At 46.3% G+C, this 18,640-nt stretch overlaps 1 protein-coding gene across 15 annotated transcripts in view; it reads left to right on the forward strand.

Moving 5' to 3' along the window:
- Positions 1–17,548, forward strand: part of EYA2 (EYA transcriptional coactivator and phosphatase 2) — a 90,293-nt gene extending 72,745 nt beyond the window's left edge. For all 15 annotated transcript variants that reach the window (XM_059862836.1, XM_059862837.1, XM_059862844.1 and 12 more), the window contains 7 exons: positions 4,052–4,141; positions 9,533–9,591; positions 10,400–10,560; positions 11,517–11,631; positions 12,212–12,333; positions 13,112–13,212; positions 16,680–17,548. In XM_059862836.1, coding sequence (XP_059718819.1) covers positions 4,052–4,141; positions 9,533–9,591; positions 10,400–10,560; positions 11,517–11,631; positions 12,212–12,333; positions 13,112–13,212; positions 16,680–16,760 — 729 coding nt within the window. In that variant the 3' untranslated portion in view covers positions 16,761–17,548. The remainder of the gene's footprint in view (positions 1–4,051; positions 4,142–9,532; positions 9,592–10,399; positions 10,561–11,516; positions 11,632–12,211; positions 12,334–13,111; positions 13,213–16,679) is intronic.
- Positions 17,549–18,640: the final 1,092 nt, after the last annotated feature.

Below are 18,640 nucleotides of genomic sequence, written 5' to 3' on the forward strand. Positions count from 1 at the left end.
ATTGTAATTTTTAAAACATAATTCACTTCAAATGTAGAGAACTACTTCAAGGGTTAGAAACAGTGCATGCAAGTGGCCAAACTAAGAGCAGCACTGGCAGCCAATGTGTGAGCTTGTGCCACTGGGATATGAAAGAAAATGAGCTCCTTGCTAAATGAGTGCTTTAGTCTTCCTTTACAACACAGAGGCTGCTGCTGCCCATGTTTTCCTCAAGTAGGAATATGTGCTGAACAGGCAGCAAAGTTCCCCAAAGCAAGTGGGTGTGGGGGGCTGGCAGTGGCTCCCTTGGAGTGGAAATTGCCTCCTTGGAGTGGAAATTGCCTCCCTCACAAGGGGTGGCCTTTGCCAGCAGTGGGAGCAGCCCGTCAGACACAGCAGGGACGTGTCCAAGGATGCTCTCTAGAGAAAACATTCCTGATCAAAACGTTGAAAAATGTTGAAAATGTTTCAAAATGTTGTACGTACATTCTTTGTACGTTTTGATCACTTGTTGTTTATGAAGCAGCCGTAGGGAGTGGGGGCTCTTCTACCTCTCGGTTCTCTCAAGGTGTGCCCTGAGGAGGAATGGGCAACTCTGAAACTGTGACTCCTGGTCTTGAGAAGTGGGAGTGGAGGGTGTGTTGAGAAGGAATGAATCATTCAGAATGATCCCTTCTCTCCCAGTGCTTGTCTCCCCCAAGTTTGCATGGGAGGCAGCTGTGGAAGCCATGCATGGGAGGGTCAGGAATGCTTGCTCTGAGCACCTGGGGTTTGCACCAGGAGTAATTTGTGGGGCTGTTACAGTTTGACCCTGAAGGAAACTCCACCAATGGAGCATGGCAGAGATGAGGCATGTGGGGATACTCTGTGCTGCTGTAAGTTTTATTTACAAAAGGAGTTTATTGCCTGTTTTGCACCCCTGCCTCTCATTGTCCTTGTTTGTGAAAGCATGACTCCTAGATTAGCACAGGGAGGACCTCGCTCTCCTAAAGTTACTGAACAAGCACTGAGAGTGGAGTTTTTAGATTAATCTGTTTTCACTGCAAAAAGTGGTTCCTGGAGGAGATTTGATTTCAAGCTGTCTGTGGTCCTTGGGCTTCACATGCATCAGGAAGCATTGGCTGGATGTGTTAGTAAGGAGCTCATTCCCAGGGCTGCTGGGCACACTTTTCCTGCAGAAGGATGTTAGCAGGGATCACTGGGAACTTCCCATTGCTCTGCTGAACTCACACTGCTCCTCCATGGGCACCACTGGCAGCACAGAGATGTCCTCTGGTGGCTCAGGGTTTCTGTGCCTGGGAAGAGCACTCCATCAGCATCTCCACACTAATTTCATAATCCTCTTTCTGATGATTTACACACTGTACAGAGGATTTGGATACACCAATCTCATTTTTTGGTGCAGCCTGATTTTTTGTGTTTATTCCTCCTCGAACTGACAGCTGTAGCAACTTTGTCTCTCCTCAGGGTGGGCACAACCTCTGGGCCTGGGGCTTCTAGAGGCTACAGCAGTGCAAATAGAAAACTGCTGGAGGAGCCCTGGCCTCCAGACACCTCTGTCACACTGGGAGTGCTGGTTGGCCTTAAAACTTTATCAGCCTCTTTAGGACTTGGAATTGTGCCTTGCTGTGGGGGAAATGTCCACACTGTGGAAGCAGTGGTGCCAAATCATTTCCCCAAATGACTTCCCCTCTGGGTGGTAAAGTGCATTTTTCTGTTTTGTTTTCATTCCATCATATTCTGTATCTCAAGAGAAAGATTCTTTTTTTTCCCCACCCCTCCCTTCATCTACAGTTTGGTTTCCATATTGTTTAGTTAAAGAGAAGGTAACTTCATACACTGTGGAAATGTTTCCTACTCCCCATTAGTGATTAATACCAATAAAGCTAAAATGAAACTTAGAGGATAAATGACAGATAGCAACCAATGAGATTTCCTGAAAGAGTTTTAAAGGCTAATGATCCTTGAAATGTATAAAAATAAATTGCTTCATTAAAAACCATTTTACAAAATAATTTCTTCCTAGCAGCATATTTTCTTCAAAACAGCTCCCCCGTGTAACTACACCTGGGCAGTAAAATTTGATTCAGTGCTGTTCCTGTGGGGCCACAGTGAAATGCCCTGATTAGGTCTGTGTCCCTGTGCCTCATCAGGGGAGCAGGTTTGGGGCTGGAAATGAGAGACACGTTCAAGGCAAGTCTGTTGGAGTTTTTGCTTTGTGCCCTTGTCTGTGGGACAGCAGCAAGAATGTTTAAAGTGAGTGACAGAGCTTCTCTGTACTGGGCACGGGGCTTGTGAGTCAGGCATGGCTGGAACCAGAGCCATCCTGCTCTAATTAAAGAGAACTTCACTAGGAATGTGCAGTAATTAGCTGGGTGTAGTACACCATCGTGTCAGCAGTGTCTGCCCCAAAGGTTGGCTGAAATGTGCTCACCCTCCCTGTTAGAGCCCTCACTCAGGTCATTACTGCAAGAACAGGACCCACAGAAATCTGCAGAAAATTGGAGCAGAGGCTCTGTTTGACTGGGTGGGTTTCCTCTGCTGAAGCACACACCATGCTAAAGCAGGGCACATTTCTACATCGAGATGAGATCCCTGACCTACTGAAGGTGAATTAACAACAGAAAGTTCTCTTGTGGGAATGTGGGCTTTTTCCAAGTTGTCTGTTGTTCAGTTTGAGCACCACAATGCTTTTGTGCTGTGACTGTTTATCAAATTAAATACAGATTATTTTTGCTTCTGTTTTTGGGCTGTTTAATGAATGAGAAAATGCACTGCTGGTAACTTTGTTGGGTCAATGTGTTTCTGTGCTCTGGCTGTGGATTTAGGAGCAAGGCTAGTTGTTTGGGGGCAGGAGGGGTGGTTGGTTTGCTGGCTTGGTGGGGCAGTGAAGTGACAGCCTTTTCACAGGCTCAGTGCTGTCTCAGCTGGGAAATACATTACTTTTCTAGGATGAATTAACCAAACTCACTTAAGCAGAGCTGCAGGTAGCATCATCCTTCTCCAGGGGAATTCACTTAAAGGTTTTGTCACTGCTGTTGGCAGGAGCAGGATCTGGGTGTGAGAAAGTTCACATGTCCCTACAAAGGGGCAGGAGATGTTTGAGAGCTGCCAGCACGTGCATCTTCACATTCAGTGGTTTAAAAATGCCACGGGCAGCCAGAGCTTCTGCACCACGTCCTTCCCTTCCAGGAGGAGGTGTGGGACCCTCCTGGGAGGGGCTGAATCAGACCCACAGGTGTTTGGGCTGGGAGCTGCTGGGACAGGAGAATGCCAGGGAGCAATGGGCACAGTCAGGGGCCCTGGGAGCATTGCCATTCCCAGCAGCAGCTGCAGTGACAGATGAACCTGTCCTGCATTTGTGCTGTGTCTTGTCTTTTCTTTTGTTTTTTCTTTTTATTTCGTTTTTTTTTCCTTGTAAATTTTATGGGTTTGTTTAGTTGGTTTTTAAGCACTGTTGTTATTTGGTGTAGCTGCCATTGGAGCTGCAATTGGAGCTCTGCAAGGCTGCTGTCCTGAGCAGCAATAGTTGTATTGGACAAGGATTTTACTGTGTAATAATTGGGCTTACATGGGGGATGGGGCTGTTTTAACTCTGCTGGTGCTGGTAAATAAGTAGGCAGCTTCAGTGGGAATGGAATTGTTGGTCTGAAGGACAAGTCAGGAAAGAATCACCCTCTGCATGGTCTTGCTGGGTAACTACCCCCACACCAGTCACTGATGATGCTGCTGGAAATCAATTTTTTGTCTAACCTACTGGAGCAATTCTTGCAGAGTTTCAGGTGTTTAAAGGAGCTTTGTATCATCTGAAGTGTGTGGGCTGTTAGTGGTCAGGGTGAGTCACAGACATCCTTCAGAGAAGAGAATTTGTTTATGTAGGAGAGCAAAAGAAAGGATGGGAAAATCGTGTTAATGTTAAAATACACTTGGGAGGTAAAATTACTTTAATAAATGTATCTTAAGAAATAGGAATGTGCAGATCCTGAGTTTGGTCTAAGATCTCCCAGCCCCCACACCTATCCCCAAAAAAGAAAATCAGAGTGAATGGAAACCCCTGATTTTCCCCTGACAGGACACCACAACGTCTGTGAGGATAGGTCTCATGATGGAAGAGATGATCTTCAACCTTGCAGACACACATCTGTTCTTCAATGACCTGGAGGTATGTGGCTGCTTATTTTATTTAGCATCTTTCTCTGTAGTCATTTGCATGTGGTCTAGAAACTTGGGGGGGTTTGGACAAGAAACTTTCTATTTCTGACCCCAGAGAAGTGGACCTTAGTTGGCTTATTGGAAACATCCCTTTGACACCTCCATTCTGTTCAGGATTTCTCTTTTTCTAAATACTCAGTTAATAATGGTGGCTTTTTGCAGATTTACTAAATGTGATAATGAGGACATTGCTGCTGCTTCTCCTGAAATTTGCTGTTTAATAATTTTATTCAGCTAAGTTGGCATAGATGCTATGGGGGCAGACAGCAATTAGCTCTGAGCCAAAGCAGAGGTTTTGAAAATGTTGCTCTGTTTTGAGGAAGGTTTTGCACAGACAGACAGAGCAGGAGGTTCTGCTCAGGCCCAGGATTACTGCAGGATGAAACTATGGGAGTTTCAATGTGACAGAACCAGAGGAGGAATTTTTCCTGCTGGTGACGTGGTCAGACCTGACTATCTCTCACACAAAGCCAAAATCCTTTGGGGTGTGTGGTGGAATGCAGGCAAAGGGGTGCTGGCAGAATGCTGGGGAGCAGCTGTGCAGCAGGGCTGGGAATGAGCTGGAATTTGCAGCCAGAGCACTCAGCCTGAATGGCTCAGGTGCAGGGTGATAAGGTGGGGTTTGAGCCCTGGCCACCTTGGAATCAAAACACTGCTTGGAGGCATTTGGAGAAGAAAAACCTGGCATCCCTGGGCAGGCTTCTGTTGGTCTTTTATTATTTCTTTTCCCCTTCACTTGAAAAGGAAGGATTTGTTTCTGTGGTAGATGAAAGGAGAGAACTTTTTCTGTGCCTGAGGAGTTCAGTGGGAATTTCTGGTTCCTTCAGTGCTGGATTGCAGTGTGGTCCCCTCTGTCAGGGGAGGCACAGCCTTTCCTGCCACCTGGCTCTCGCAGGCTTGAGGTGTCACTTGCTGAGAGTTGGTCTTTCCTTTCAAAGACAAGCACCTGAACTGACAGATTTTTCCTCTTTCAACTTTTTTCATAGGGGGAGTTTGTGATGAGGGCATGGAAAGTACAAAGTAAAATCTTTCTCTTAAGGGAAAACAAAAACCAGAGCTCCTCTTTGGGAGCCAGGGCACTATTTAAGTAGTGGTAATATTTGGTACAGAACCATCAGCTTTCACCCATCAGATCTCAATACGTGATGCAGCAAAGCTCCATGTTCTGCACAGTGACCCTCCAGACCCCCTCTGCCTTTCTAGATTTTTGCAAGAATTACCTGTTTTAAAATAAGTTTTCTCCTTTTTCACTTACTGCCCTAAAATTTTAAATGAAACAGCAAATTGTCTGGCCTTCATCAAATGGTGCACACTTGTCAGTCAGTAACAGCTCTGGGCACTGGTGGTTTGGTTTCAGCTGAGCTTTTTCAATGAAAAATTGATGGATGATGCAGAATTAAAGAAAAGTAAACGTGCCTTACAGAATTTTACTTTCCAAAAAAGCCATGTCAGTTTGGAGGAATTTGCAGTAACAGAGCCATCCAGAGTTACCCACCCTACTCCTTCATTTAGGATGATAAATCAAAGCCACCTTTGTGTATTCACAGAGTGGTGTTTAAGGATCATACATCACTGAGTACCGGGCTTAAAAAACCGCAGTGAATGACATCCTTAAAACAAAAAAAGGGATTTGTAGGAACCAGCCCAGGAATAGATTCAGCCGTGGACCCCCAGGCATTCCCAGGTACATGAGCACCATCATGTGGTGCAGGGCTGGCCTGAACCACACCAAAGGAGCTGAAACTGCTCCGGGCAGAAACCATTTCTGGCCATCTCTTGTGCTGGGGCAGGGTGGGGGTGCTGCAGCTGAGAGAGCAGGGAGAGTTTCCCACCTGAAACCCCAGCAGGAGTTCTCTTAAACACTGAAAATGTTTCTCTGGCACAAATCCAAGTTCCCCTTTTCTGGGGGGTCCAGCAGACTGGAATAGCCAGAGCATGGCTGGCCTCAGAACTGGCAGTGGAACAAGGGGAAAGAGAGGAGAAAATGTCACCCATCCTTTCCAGAGAGGCAGGGTGGACAAGGAAACCAATTCCCTTGCTTTAGCACAGGGGAGTGGTTTGTTCTGCTGGCTGCAGTTTGCAGTGCTGTGCAGAGGAGAAGGTGCTGCCAAAGCCCTTCTGAAGCATTCCCAGGAAGTGCCTGGTGAGGACAAAACATTTGTCCATAGATACAGCAAGGTTTGCCCAGCCCTTGGTAGAATTTGTGTGATCCTCCTTAGTCTGGTGAGGGTGTGATGTCACCTGGCAAAAAACTGACTTCAGAATCTGAGGGAGGGGCCTGAACTGGAATGCAACCTCTTTGCTGCCCAAAACAAAAAAAAAAAAAAGGAAGATTCTGAAACTCTGGTTAGCCAGGGCTTTATCTTTTCTTAGGATCTACCCAGAAGGGATTCAGGTAATTATTTCCTGGGTGCATTAGCTGGATGCATTTTGGCTGTGCAGTTCCATTCAGATGGAGCTATTCAGGTCCATCCTGCCTCAGCCCATCCTCTCTCAGTGCTGCAGTGCAGCAGGCAGGCCAGGATCCAGCTGATTCACCCCAAAACTCGGGGTGTTGTGTGGGAGGAGGCTGATCTCTGGTCCCCAGGGCAGGGGGTGACTGCAGAAGTCTTAAAATCCTGCTGAAAACTTTCAGTCTTTTACAGAAAGGGATTCCCTGTCAGCAAGTTAAGTCCTACAGGCAGATGGAATCCCTGCAGTGTGCAAGTGTGAGCCATGCAAGGTGTTTGCACAAAGGGCCCTGATCGTGCTGCAGAGTATATCAGCAAATATTCACCTGGCAGCAGATATTCTCCCCCTCTGCTCCCCTTTTTAGGGAAATCGGGGAGAAAAGAACTCACCCAGGGTTAAAAATCACAGAGAAGTTAAAATACAAACTCTGGCCTTTCCAGGGTTGTGCTTTTTTTCCCAGATGCCTTTTGTTCACAGTACAATGCTGGCTAAAGAACAGCACCTTCCAGCCCCTCTGGAGATATTATTGTCTGGCTGTCTGGAAAGCAGGTATTAAGGACAGGAGGACTGACAGGGGGATGAGGAACTAACAAACAAGGGGATTAGTGTGTTTACAAGCTGCTCCTTTGGGAGCCATCCCTGGAGGTTTTGTGTTCTGGGAAGTGTTAACCCCTCCTAATGAGGGATGCAGGCTCCACTGATCAGTGAATCCATGAGATGTTTAAAGCTCTCCAGCACAGTCCTGATCCCCAGACAGACTGTGTGTGCCTTTGGAAGTTGTTTTTATACCTGCACGAGACATTCCTCGGGAGTATTCAGGGGGATGTGAGGGATAACAGAAGCAGCTCTCAGGAGCCCTGTATTTCACAAGGAGGCAGCAGAGGCTTGCTCCAAGCCAGCAGTGCCATTTAAAACAGCTCAGGCTCCTCTAAACATGGCTGGTCCCACCTGGGGGCAGCTTGTGCAGCACCCAGAGACACCCCAGGAGTAAAACCAGCTCAGTGCCCAGAGCTGCAAGGGCTGGCTGAGGGCTCACACACCTGAGGTACAGGCTGGGTGTGCCACACACCATCCACCCAGAGACCCCAGTGAAGAACCAGCAGGGAGGGCTCACACACAGCTGAGGTACAGGCTGGGTGTGCCACACACCATCCACCCAGAGATCCCAGTGAAGAACCAGCAGATGTGAAACCTGGGCCAGGTCCCCATTCCAGCAGCCTCCTCCCTGCAGCAGCTGAGGTTTCTGGCTGTGTGTGGCTCCCCTCTCAGGGGATGTCAGGGAAGGCCTGCAGGGATGAAGGAGCAGCCTGTGGGCAGGGGTGGAAGGTGCAGGCTGTGGCTGGGTAACTGGAGCAGCGATGAGGTAGCGTCTCAGGCAGTGTCAGGGTGTTTTATTAACTCAGAAATGTGATAGCTACTGTTGTCACACTTCAGTGTACAGAACAATCCATTCACAAACGAGGAAAACAGATCCCTGCACAAATGCCTTTCCCCTGACCTCATGCAGTCGTACAGCTGAAGTGGAGAGGGCTGAGCCCAGCGTGGTTCACAGCAGCCCCTGGGGCTGGGGGAGAGGGGTGCCAGCAGGGACCTGCTGTTGCAGTTGTATACAGCAATATGTACTCCAGGGATGGGTTGATAAGAGGGCTGATGAGATGAGAACTAGATGCAGTTGTGTGTCATTTTGAGAATTATCTAAAATGCTGCAGAAAAATCTCATTAATATGGATAAGAACTATCTGTCATGTTCTGCCGTTGACAGAGTTTGGTTACTTGTTTGGGGATTTCTTTTTTCAGTTTTTAAAAGGGGCTAGTTTAAAGTAATTCATCAAACTCATCATTGTGTAGGGAAGGTAAAACAAATCCTGTGGTTTACAGAATACTGAAGTGGTAAGAATTACTGCACCTTGGTTAGCTGCAGTTGTTTTGACTCCACAGTCCTGTGGTACCAGCTGTCACAGCTTTTAAACTCCTCTGAAAAATCAACCAAAATAACAGATAGTGTTCATCAGCTTGCAGGCTTTCTGTTCTGCTCTCACCTGTAAGGCTGATGGAGAAAGGAGAGTTAAGATGCAGGGGGAAACTTCCCAATTTTTCTCTTTCTAATCTTAATGCTGAGACTGGGAAAGAAACCAAAGGAATAACATTTCTGACATTTTTGAGGCAGGGCCTCCCCCATTCGAACAATGAAGGATTTTGGAAGATAAGATCTCGAGCACATACTTCATGCAGGCTGAGCTCCAAGTGTATATTCTGGTTAAATTTCCTGTGCACAGATTTCCTCATTACTGACACACATTATTGCTCAGCTCACTCTGGGGCTGGGGCAGTGAAAGAGTGTGGTTGCCTTCAGTGCTTCAGCCCAGCTTCCCTGCACATCAAAGGAAGCTCAGCCCCTCAGAGCAAACTGGGAAAACTCCAGCAGGATGGGCAGGACAGGCTCTCTGGAGATCTCCCTGGGACAGATCTTCTCCCCTGTAATTATGTGGGCACACACCTCCTGTCCAGAGCAGTATTCTCACAGGGGCAAAGGCTGCCAAGTCTCTGCCTTATCATGCACACAGAGTACAAAAAACTCAGCTTTCCTGGCTAAAACACAAGCATCTCCATCTCTGTCTGCATAAGGAGTTCCACTCACTGTGTTATTCAAGAGCTGCTGTGCCCTTAGATAACAGCAATCTCACACACTCTCTGTCTGTTCATATTTTGTGCAAGTGCTGTGTGATACTTGTTGCTAACATTTAACTGGCTAGACTACAATACTAGCAAATTGTAAGATTTTATCTCCTTGATATTACACTTGAAGTAATTTTGCATTACATTATTTCAATTTTTTTCCCCCACAACATTTACTCACTATTGTTTTGGTTTTTTTTCATCTGCCTCCTAGGACTGTGACCAGATCCACATAGATGATGTATCATCAGATGACAATGGTCAGGATCTAAGGTATGGGGTCTCCCAAGCTGGAAGCTGCAGGACAGGCAGTCCCCAGCCATTTGGAAGTAGCAGGAGGCTGGCCAGTGATTCTCAGACCTGCACTGGCTCCTCTCCTGGCTCCATGCTGTCTGCATTTATTGAGCACACACAAGTACAGAGTCCCCTCTCTCACACTGTTGTGCCTGTGCCTTCTGTCAGGCCCTGACTGTGCTGAGCTTTGAACCATTCTGGGAAATATATCTAAATTAGGTTGTGCTCCAGTCAGACCACACCAGGTTCATGTATAATTTAACCAGACAGTTGTCACAGCTGGCACCAAAATGCTTCAAACCCAGACTGAAAGGTTTTCCCCTGTCCAGTCTGCAGTGAATGGGCTTAGCAATGAGGAGCTGGACTTTGCCATGCTAGATCCTTGTTGAAACTTGTATCCAAACTGCACTAAACATTACCTTTACCTGTGTAAGCTGGGTCATCATGTTCATAGAAACTGCTTCTGTACAATTCCATCTGCTTTTCCCAAAGTGCTGCTTGCAGAGCAACAAAAGGAAAAGAATGAAATGTGCAGAACTCACATTGAGCTTTGCAATTAGTGGTTTTATGGATGATGATTGTGAGAAATTGATGCAGGAACAGAACATTTTTTTAGATCTGTGCTGGTAATTGTGCTGAAGATGAACTTCAGTTCTGTACAGCGTGTCCTGCGTGTGCCTCTGCTGCCACTTGTCTCCACATTTCTTTCCAGCCCTTTCCCCTCCCTGCTGGCGCTGTGCAGGCTGTAATTGCACTGACCTCTCCCCTTGCCTCCTGCCTCTCCCAGCACGTACAACTTCTCTGCAGATGGCTTCCACAGCTCCACTGCCAGTGCCAACCTGTGCCTGGGCTCGGGCGTTCACGGCGGCGTGGACTGGATGAGGAAGCTGGCGTTCCGCTACCGCCGGGTCAAAGAGATGTACAACACCTACAAAAACAACGTGGGGGGTAAGTGCCAGTGCCCAGGCCACCAGCAGGCCTTTCATCCTCCCAGAACCTGCAGAGCCTCCAGGGCCATCTCTGGAGGAGGTGTGGGAGCCTCATGGTGTGAGTGCTTCACGGTGAGCTGAGCAAGCGCCTCCGCAGTCACCCTGAATGTGGTTCTGTACTGGGCTTGTGGGAGTCACACTGAAACACCTGGTTAGTGCCTTGAGAAGGACTCAGGTCTGGTGTGGGGATTTGTTTTGTTATTTATTTGGCAGGAAAGCAACCTTCTCCAATTTTCCAAAACATTTAGCAGGCAAGCAAACAGTTCAAAATTAAATATGTCCCTTTTTTATACACTGCATGTCTGATTGCTGCCTGGAGGCTTTCTTTTCTTATAGCTACTTCTTTTTAACTCCCCTGAAACAATACCACCAGAAATCAGGATTCCCTGGCTTCCCTCATCTCCCCTTGGAAAACAGGTCTTCTAAGAGACTCTCAGCTTCCTTCTCAGTACATCAGTGCAGGTTTCCCTCTGACTAGAAAGAAGCAAAACTCAAAGCATCACCACAACTTATTTATTGGTTGGAGGACAAGTCTACCCTGCATGCACTGGAAATGGGGCATGGCTTTTCAGGAGAAACAAAACCATCCTGGCCTCAGGTGTGTCTCTGCCCAGGTCACTGCCCACTTTACACAGCTCTTCCATCTTCTTGCTCACTGCCCATGCAAGCTTTATGCTCACTCCAAGAAAGGTGTTCCAGGGGGGTCCTGCTGTGTGTGCTTGACTGAACCATTCCAGCAGAGGGGAAGGAAGCTGAGCTGCAGCAGCTGAGCCTCAGAGCTCGAGTGACATGGCAGTGACAAAGGGAGGCAGAGGCACCAGGGCCAAGAGAGGGGCAGTGGGAGAGTTCAGAGCACAGGCAGGTGCCCTTTGGCATTCCCATGCAGTTCCTTTTCTGTGTTTTCCCTGCTTGCAGGTTTAATAGGAGCTCCTAAGAGGGAGACCTGGCTGCAGCTGAGAGCAGAGCTGGAGGCACTGACTGATCTCTGGCTCACCCATGCTCTGAAGGCTCTGAATCTGATACATTCCCGGTAAGAGCAGCTCCAGGAATTGCCTGTGGGTTTGATCCAGGAGCTCCTTTGCTTCCCTTGTTTCCCCCTCTGAACAAATGGAGACACATTTACAGGGCTTTGCTGGCCCAGCCTGTGCGAGGCCAGTCTGCACGTGTTTGCCAGGCTGAGTTATCAAGGGTTGGGGTGAGCTTGGGGTGGTGAACTGAGCAAAAGCAGAGCAGTCCTTGTCCCTGCCTTTCCTTGGCTCCCTCAGCCATGGCTCCATTTTCAGGTTTACAAAAGAGGAGAGGGAAGGAAGAGCCCTTCTGTCCCTGAACAGAGCCCAGCATGGACATTACTGCATTGTGTTTAAATTCCCACCAGAGAGATCCTGGCAAGCTTGCAGTGAGGCTGCACCACTGCTGCTGGTTTGGTGGATGTTTTTTTCATTCTACTGAGCTGATCAAAGACATTTCTGGTACTCACATTATCTCCCTCTGGCTGCAGAATCCCCCCTTGGCTCAGGAACTTCCAGTGGCAGGAAGGGTTTGCTTCCTACCACCTTTCAGTCCAGGGTGAAAGAAATAAACCCAGATTTCTAATAACTTCTGTTTCCTAGGCCCAACTGTGTGAATGTGTTGGTCACCACAACTCAGCTTATACCAGCTCTGGCTAAAGTGCTTCTCTATGGGCTGGGCACTGTCTTCCCCATTGAAAACATTTACAGTGCAACAAAAACAGGTAAGAACAAACTGTCTGAGGCCTCACCTAAGGCAGGCTGAAGTTTTGTCCCTAAGTCATGCAATGAGTGAGCTTTATTGTTAGCTCCCTACTTAAGAGATGTCTAATTCACATCCTGACTCCCACACTTAACCCAGTACAGACTGCAGGGGGAAAAAAAGTCTAAAAAACACTTCTCAAGTGTCTCCAAGGGGAAGTGAGCCAGATCTACAGAAATGTACCCAGCCTATGGAGCACTGACTGCTTGTGGGATGTCCAGCTGCACCCAGCTGGAGGGAAGGTCTGGTTGGACCTGTTACAGAAACACTTTTTGGCTCCTTTTGCTCCTGCAAAGGGGTCAAGTGTGCTGAGTGAGCTTTGTGAGTAATAAGTGCTGGTAGGGTTGGCTTGGGGCTTCTTTGTGTTCTGTTCTTTCTGGTGTGTTTGAACCTCTGAGGATTGCATTTTCATGTTTTTATTACAACCAGAATGAACAGAAGAGGGCTCTGGAAACTGAATGCCACGAGTGTCACATCAGTCTGCCAGCTGGTGGCCTAAGCAGGGCACCACAGTCACAAAGCTCACAGAAAACTGGCAGCACTTGCAAGTCCTTGGCTGACCAACAAGTGCTAGTAACTGTCATGAGATGGAGAGGATCTGCCTCAGAAGAAGATCCAGTTTGAGAAGAAAACAAAGAATGTTGCATCCAGTTCAGTTAGGGGATAACTGTGCCTGAATGTTAGCTCTGCCTGTGGTGTGTGTCCAGATAAAAAAATGTAATTTCTCTTGTGTTGCCCAGGGAAAGAGAGCTGCTTTGAAAGGATAATGCAGAGGTTTGGAAGGAAAGCCGTGTACATTGTAATAGGAGATGGTGTTGAAGAGGAACAGGGAGCAAAAAAGGTACAGTTTGTGGATGCCATGCTGGATTCTTCCAAGTTTTGACTGCAGTGACCCTTTCTTTATTTAAGAATATAATGAAGCTCCCTCCATTTGAAGCTTACCATTTCTTAATATGTAAAATACTCAACAATCACCTTGTCAGAAATTCCATACTCTAAATCCCCCCCACTTTGGCAGCTGGTACAATATTTCAGGTAATTGCTGTGTCACATGTTCCAGGAATCATTCTTGCTTTATAAAGATGGCTGTAAAGACATGAAAAGGGAAATTCCAATGTGTGACCTCAGATGAGCAGGCAGAGTGATTTCTGATCAACACATGCTGATTGGTAAATTCTGACTTGCTGGAATTAGTTTTGAATCACTTACTGGACTATGCCTATACCATACATGTGTTTGTATTTATGACTCATTGAGATCATGAGTGTAACTTCATTGTAGCAAATTCCAAAGGGCTTGTGCAGAGCTGCTGCCTTCATCAACAGCTTCTGGATCAATGTGATGAATTTCACAAACAAAATTAAATTAGAAAATTGTACTGAATGAAAAGAACAGGGACTGAAAAAGCAGTGTGATCATGAATAATGAGAACTGGAACAGCCAAAGTTTTTATTTCCTAAATTTTACAACAGAAATATGCCTGGAATTTCCATTTATTTGGCTATACAGAGCCAGGAATACAATTTGTTAATGGCAGACACTATTTGCAAGATGTCTTTGTGTATCCTGGGTCCTGTGCTCCTGAGGTGACTGGAGAAATGGGATGGAGCTGCCTTTGCTCCAGGAGCATTGCACATGAGTTGAGATGCAGGGACTGGCTGAATGAGCTCCCTCTTCAGCAAACTTTAATTTTTAACAGATACACAAATGCTGTAGCTCAGGTGGTGTTGAAAATATTCTATCACAGGAGCTCAGCTGTACAGCTGAACCTTGTGCTGTGGGACTGGGATCTCATTCTCACTGCAAAGACTTTCCAAGCAAATCTGAGCTCTCTGGTTGCACAGGCCCAGTAACAAAGGAATCCCAGAAAATAAGGTGTGGGGCACATGTTCTATCCCCAGAACTGTATCTCAGGTTATATTCCAAGCAGCAGAAACTCAGTTTTTTATAATGTATTTTTCCTGGCCAGTGGAAGCAATAATGTCTGCGCCCACCTTAGAAAACCACCTAAAGCTGCAGATGGTTGTGTGGCTCAGGAAGGGTTAAGGAGCTGTCAGGAAGAGCCCAAATGCACACTGGGCCTGAAGTGACAATGGTCTGCTGCTTGTGGCAGCTCGGTGCCACACTTCAAAGGCAGTGGGTCAGTGAACAGAAGAGCATCAAAGGCTGCAGGGGCTCCCAGCCTGCCTGGGGAGGTGGGGAGCTTCAGCAGTCTCCTCTGCTGGGATTTCAAGGGCCTCCTGTCTCCTGGCCCAAGCAGCTCAGCCATTAGCAGAGCACATTCCTTGCTGGGCTGTTGCCTCCTTTGATTGATGACAATCGTTAATCAAACCTTCTACACACCTGAGCTTTATACAGAAAAAACAAAAAAGGGAGGGGACAGGCAGAGAGCCTTTTGCTGCTCTGCTGACAGCACTGATAACATCTCCAGTTCTGTGGGTCATTTTTCTTCACCTGTCTGATGAGTGATAAATCTGTAACTGCTGAACAACAGGAGTGGCTGGGAGGCCAAGTTTTCTTCTGGTTTAAGAAAGAAAAACAATTTGATGGAAGAGTTTTAATAGAAACTGGGAGAGGGGGACGGAAATAACTTTTCCCCTTCAAGTGAAATTGCAGAGCAGTGGATTTCAGTCTCTTCAGCTGTCTTGGTTTGCTTGCTGTCTCTACACACACTGATAAACAGCTCAAAGAAAACATCTGTTTACTGGTAGGCAACAGGCAACATACCAGAGAGCAGCTTTAGTTGTCTTTAAGGGTTACAGGAGGGTAAGTAGACTCTCTGTAACATAAACATCTGGAACCACTGCAGGTAGGTACAGTTGGAAAAGTAACATCTCCCTTCAGCAGGATCTGTCTGGGAAGTGCATGTTCTCTGAAGCTTTGTTGAAGCTGTTCATGCAGGAGCAGTGTGGTTACAGGAGAATTCCTGCAGGGATAAAAGACTCTTAGCAGTGTTCTGCCCATGCTGGAAGGGACTAAGTGCTGTCAGTTCAGGCTTTCTGTACATTTATTACTACATAGGTACCACTGACAGTGCAGAGACTGACATTTTGGGAGAAGGCAGAGAAAATCAGAGTCCCAGATGTTACAAATACCAGTGCAGAAAGGAGCTTTGTCTTTGATTTTACTGCTTTAACAGTTTTGGAGAAGAAACAAATCCAGCACAATCTCCAGGCCCACCAGAACACATAAAAAAAGAAAAAGTTGTATTGAACATCTGAGAACATATTGTAATTATTTGGAGGTTCTCTCTGTGCAAGCAGCCACGGGGATCAGAGCTTTATGCTAAGGCACTCTGCTGTTCAGGGATCTTTCAGGGCATTTTGCTGACAGGTAACATTTCAGGTCCTCAATGAAATCAACTGCACTTGTTTCACAGCCATTAAAAAGTTGACACTTTGTCCTCTTTCAGATGCCAGTCTTGTGTTCCTACAGCATATTCACAATTTTTAGGAGAATGATCCAGATATTATAAAGAAGATAGAGTAGGTCACAGGTAGCTGACCTTCCAGATTTTGTCCAGATGCTCAGATTTCAAGTGGAACAGGCTGGTTAAAATTTGGACATGTGTGTTCAGGGCTTCAGATTTATCACAGCAAATACAAATTCAAAAACAGGGAGGCAGAGGAGTAATTTAAGATAGTCTCCCATAAATGGGAGTTAGGGAAGTTTTCTGGGGACAGGCTGTTGTATAGCCCTATTGCACTTTCCCCTGAGTCAACAGTGTAACATTAATGAATAATTGATCTGAGCAATGATACCAGTTCCTACATTTACAGAAAATGCAGTATGACCTACTGTTCCAGTTAATTGGGAAAGTGAATTGTTAGAAAGCATTTTGATTGTGTGGCATTTTATCCCTTTATTTACATTTTTATACATTTTAATACCTTCCTTTTCCAATAGATAGAATGATTTTATTTGTCTGTGAGTCTTTGATAACAGCTTCCACTACTGGTGTTTGCTTAAAACTGTTTCTAGTAATACTGCAATTCTAGAAACATTCCTATTTAGTTTGTGGGGGGGGAAATAGGAGCCAAGTTTAGCATCCAGCCCACATCCTCCATCACCAGCATACTCCTAGATTGTGGAGGATGTGTCTTCCTGTCTGCACAGGAGAGACAGATCAACAGAGACAATTCCCACTTTGTCCCTTCCTCCCTCTCTAAGATGAGCCTCTGGCACTGTGACAACCCGGTGGCCAGGTGCAAAACTCTGTTCCTGAGGGTACAAGCTAAGAAAGTTGTTTTGATCTCAGTATTACACAAAAACAGAAGAAAAACCCTGCACTCTTTGGTTTCCCTCTAGCACAACATGCCCTTCTGGAGAATCTCCTGTCACGCTGACCTGGAAGCTCTTCGGCACGCCTTGGAACTTGAATATTTGTAGCAGAGCCCAACATCTCAGCACTGGGAGGGCTTCACTCAGACTCTTACATCGGTTCCAGCTATTCCTCAACTTTTTCTTAGTAAAAAAAAATCCCACAGCAACTGCAGTTTTTCTTTTTTTTGAAGAAGAACCCTTTCAGTGGAAGCCTTTAAGAACTTGCAGCCAAAGAATATTGTCTCAAGTCCTCCTTCCTTTGGACAGAGGAAGATCCTCCTGATCAGTCACTGGGATGCTGCAGTTGCTGGCTGAGCTGGAAGCACAGAGCTCTGCTGGCCTTTCTGCCATCAGCAAGGCAAATGCTACAAATCTGGGTCTCCCTGCCAGCGTTCTTGGTTTTCAGAGGGGAAGAGGACACAGCAAGGAGTCTCTGCACAATCCATCACATCACACAGGACCTTCTGAAAATAGGAGTGAAACTGTTGATTTTTTTTTTTGGTTGTTTTGTTTCTTTTTTTATTTTGTATTTTTTTAATTTATGAACTAATCTCATTACTCTGGTATTAAGCTCTGTACCTGTTTTTCATCTGGCTTTTGGGGGTTGGGAGGGGTGGAGAAAGTCTTACTGTTCTAAATTAATAGTTCATTTCTCCAGAACAAACTCTGGGGAGAATCATATTGTGTACATGAGTAGTAAGGACACATGGTACTGCTGGTAAGAGCTGTGGCTGTGGTTTTGAACCTCACCAAGAAGGTATGGACTGTGCCTTATGCTGCCTTCTTGGGGCTGAGGAGGGGGAAAAGTACCTTGTGATGAGTGAAAGGCATTAAATAAAAACATGTTTACATTTTGGGGGACTGGAGTACCTGCCTTCTCTCCCAGCACTCTTGGATCTAAAGGTAGCAGGTGGAATGTGTGCTCCCTGTTTCAAGGCTGGCCTGGTAATGTTGCTGTCAAAATATTTAAATTCTCTGGGCCTGGGTGGATCTCTTGGTTTGAAAATGGCTGATTGTTCCTTGCTGTGGCACCAGGTAAGGTCAGAAGGATCAAAGCCTCTCTGGAAGGAGAGGTCAGAGATGCAGCAAATGCTTCAGCCCTCACCTCTCAAAGGGTTACACGAGTGCTACACAAACCTGAGGGGTACTCCTAACCTCTAAAAACATTTAGGGAAAACAGTGCTGGATCTGAGAGGGGATTTTCTGCCAAGCAAAAGCAGAAAACCTGAAATTAATCCAAGGACAGCAGCCCCACAGCAGCTGTGACACAGCCAGCCTTTCAGTACACACTGTGGGGGCATTTGCAAAGAGCTGCTCTCTGGCCTTAGCACAACTCCATGCAAAATGTCACTTTTCTAGCACAGGCATTGCAGGTCTTTGCAGAACTTTCTTCTCAAGGGTTTCCTGCTATAAGAGTGGTTTCCTTCACTTGTGAACCAACTTCCTATTTGTGACAAAGTCAGTGGAGAATTGACAAATGTTTACAAGGTAAGCACTCTGGTAAATAAACTTCTGAAAGAGGAGTAAGTGCCAGGGATTACAGATTCCCAGAGAAACACAACTACAGCTTTTAAGACCCCATCCATCAGCTAATTGATCTTCCTTGAAATTCCAAATTTAACACCTGACTTAATCGAGTCAATTGTCTGAGCACTGATTCTGGGGTTTTTCTTAGATTGTTGGAACATTTTGCTTTGAGAATATATTTAAATGTTTGAAAGCTCTTGGTTTTGTTGCTGACATTCTTAGCAGAGCGTTGGGTGGGACATACCAAGAGTCAGGAACACATCTGTCACACAGGTGTCACCTCTTCCTTCCAGTCACCATGGCACATTCATCTCTCACTGCAGCACAAGGATCAGGATTTATTGTTCCAGGGAATTTATCATGGACAGAAGAGGGGATCTACAGCAGGTTTGTACTTAGGAACATCCAGAAGGCCTGGG

The sequence above is a fragment of the Haemorhous mexicanus genome, chromosome 18 (genome assembly GCF_027477595.1).
Source record: "Haemorhous mexicanus isolate bHaeMex1 chromosome 18, bHaeMex1.pri, whole genome shotgun sequence".
In the NCBI taxonomy this organism is placed as follows: domain Eukaryota; kingdom Metazoa; phylum Chordata; class Aves; order Passeriformes; family Fringillidae; genus Haemorhous; species Haemorhous mexicanus.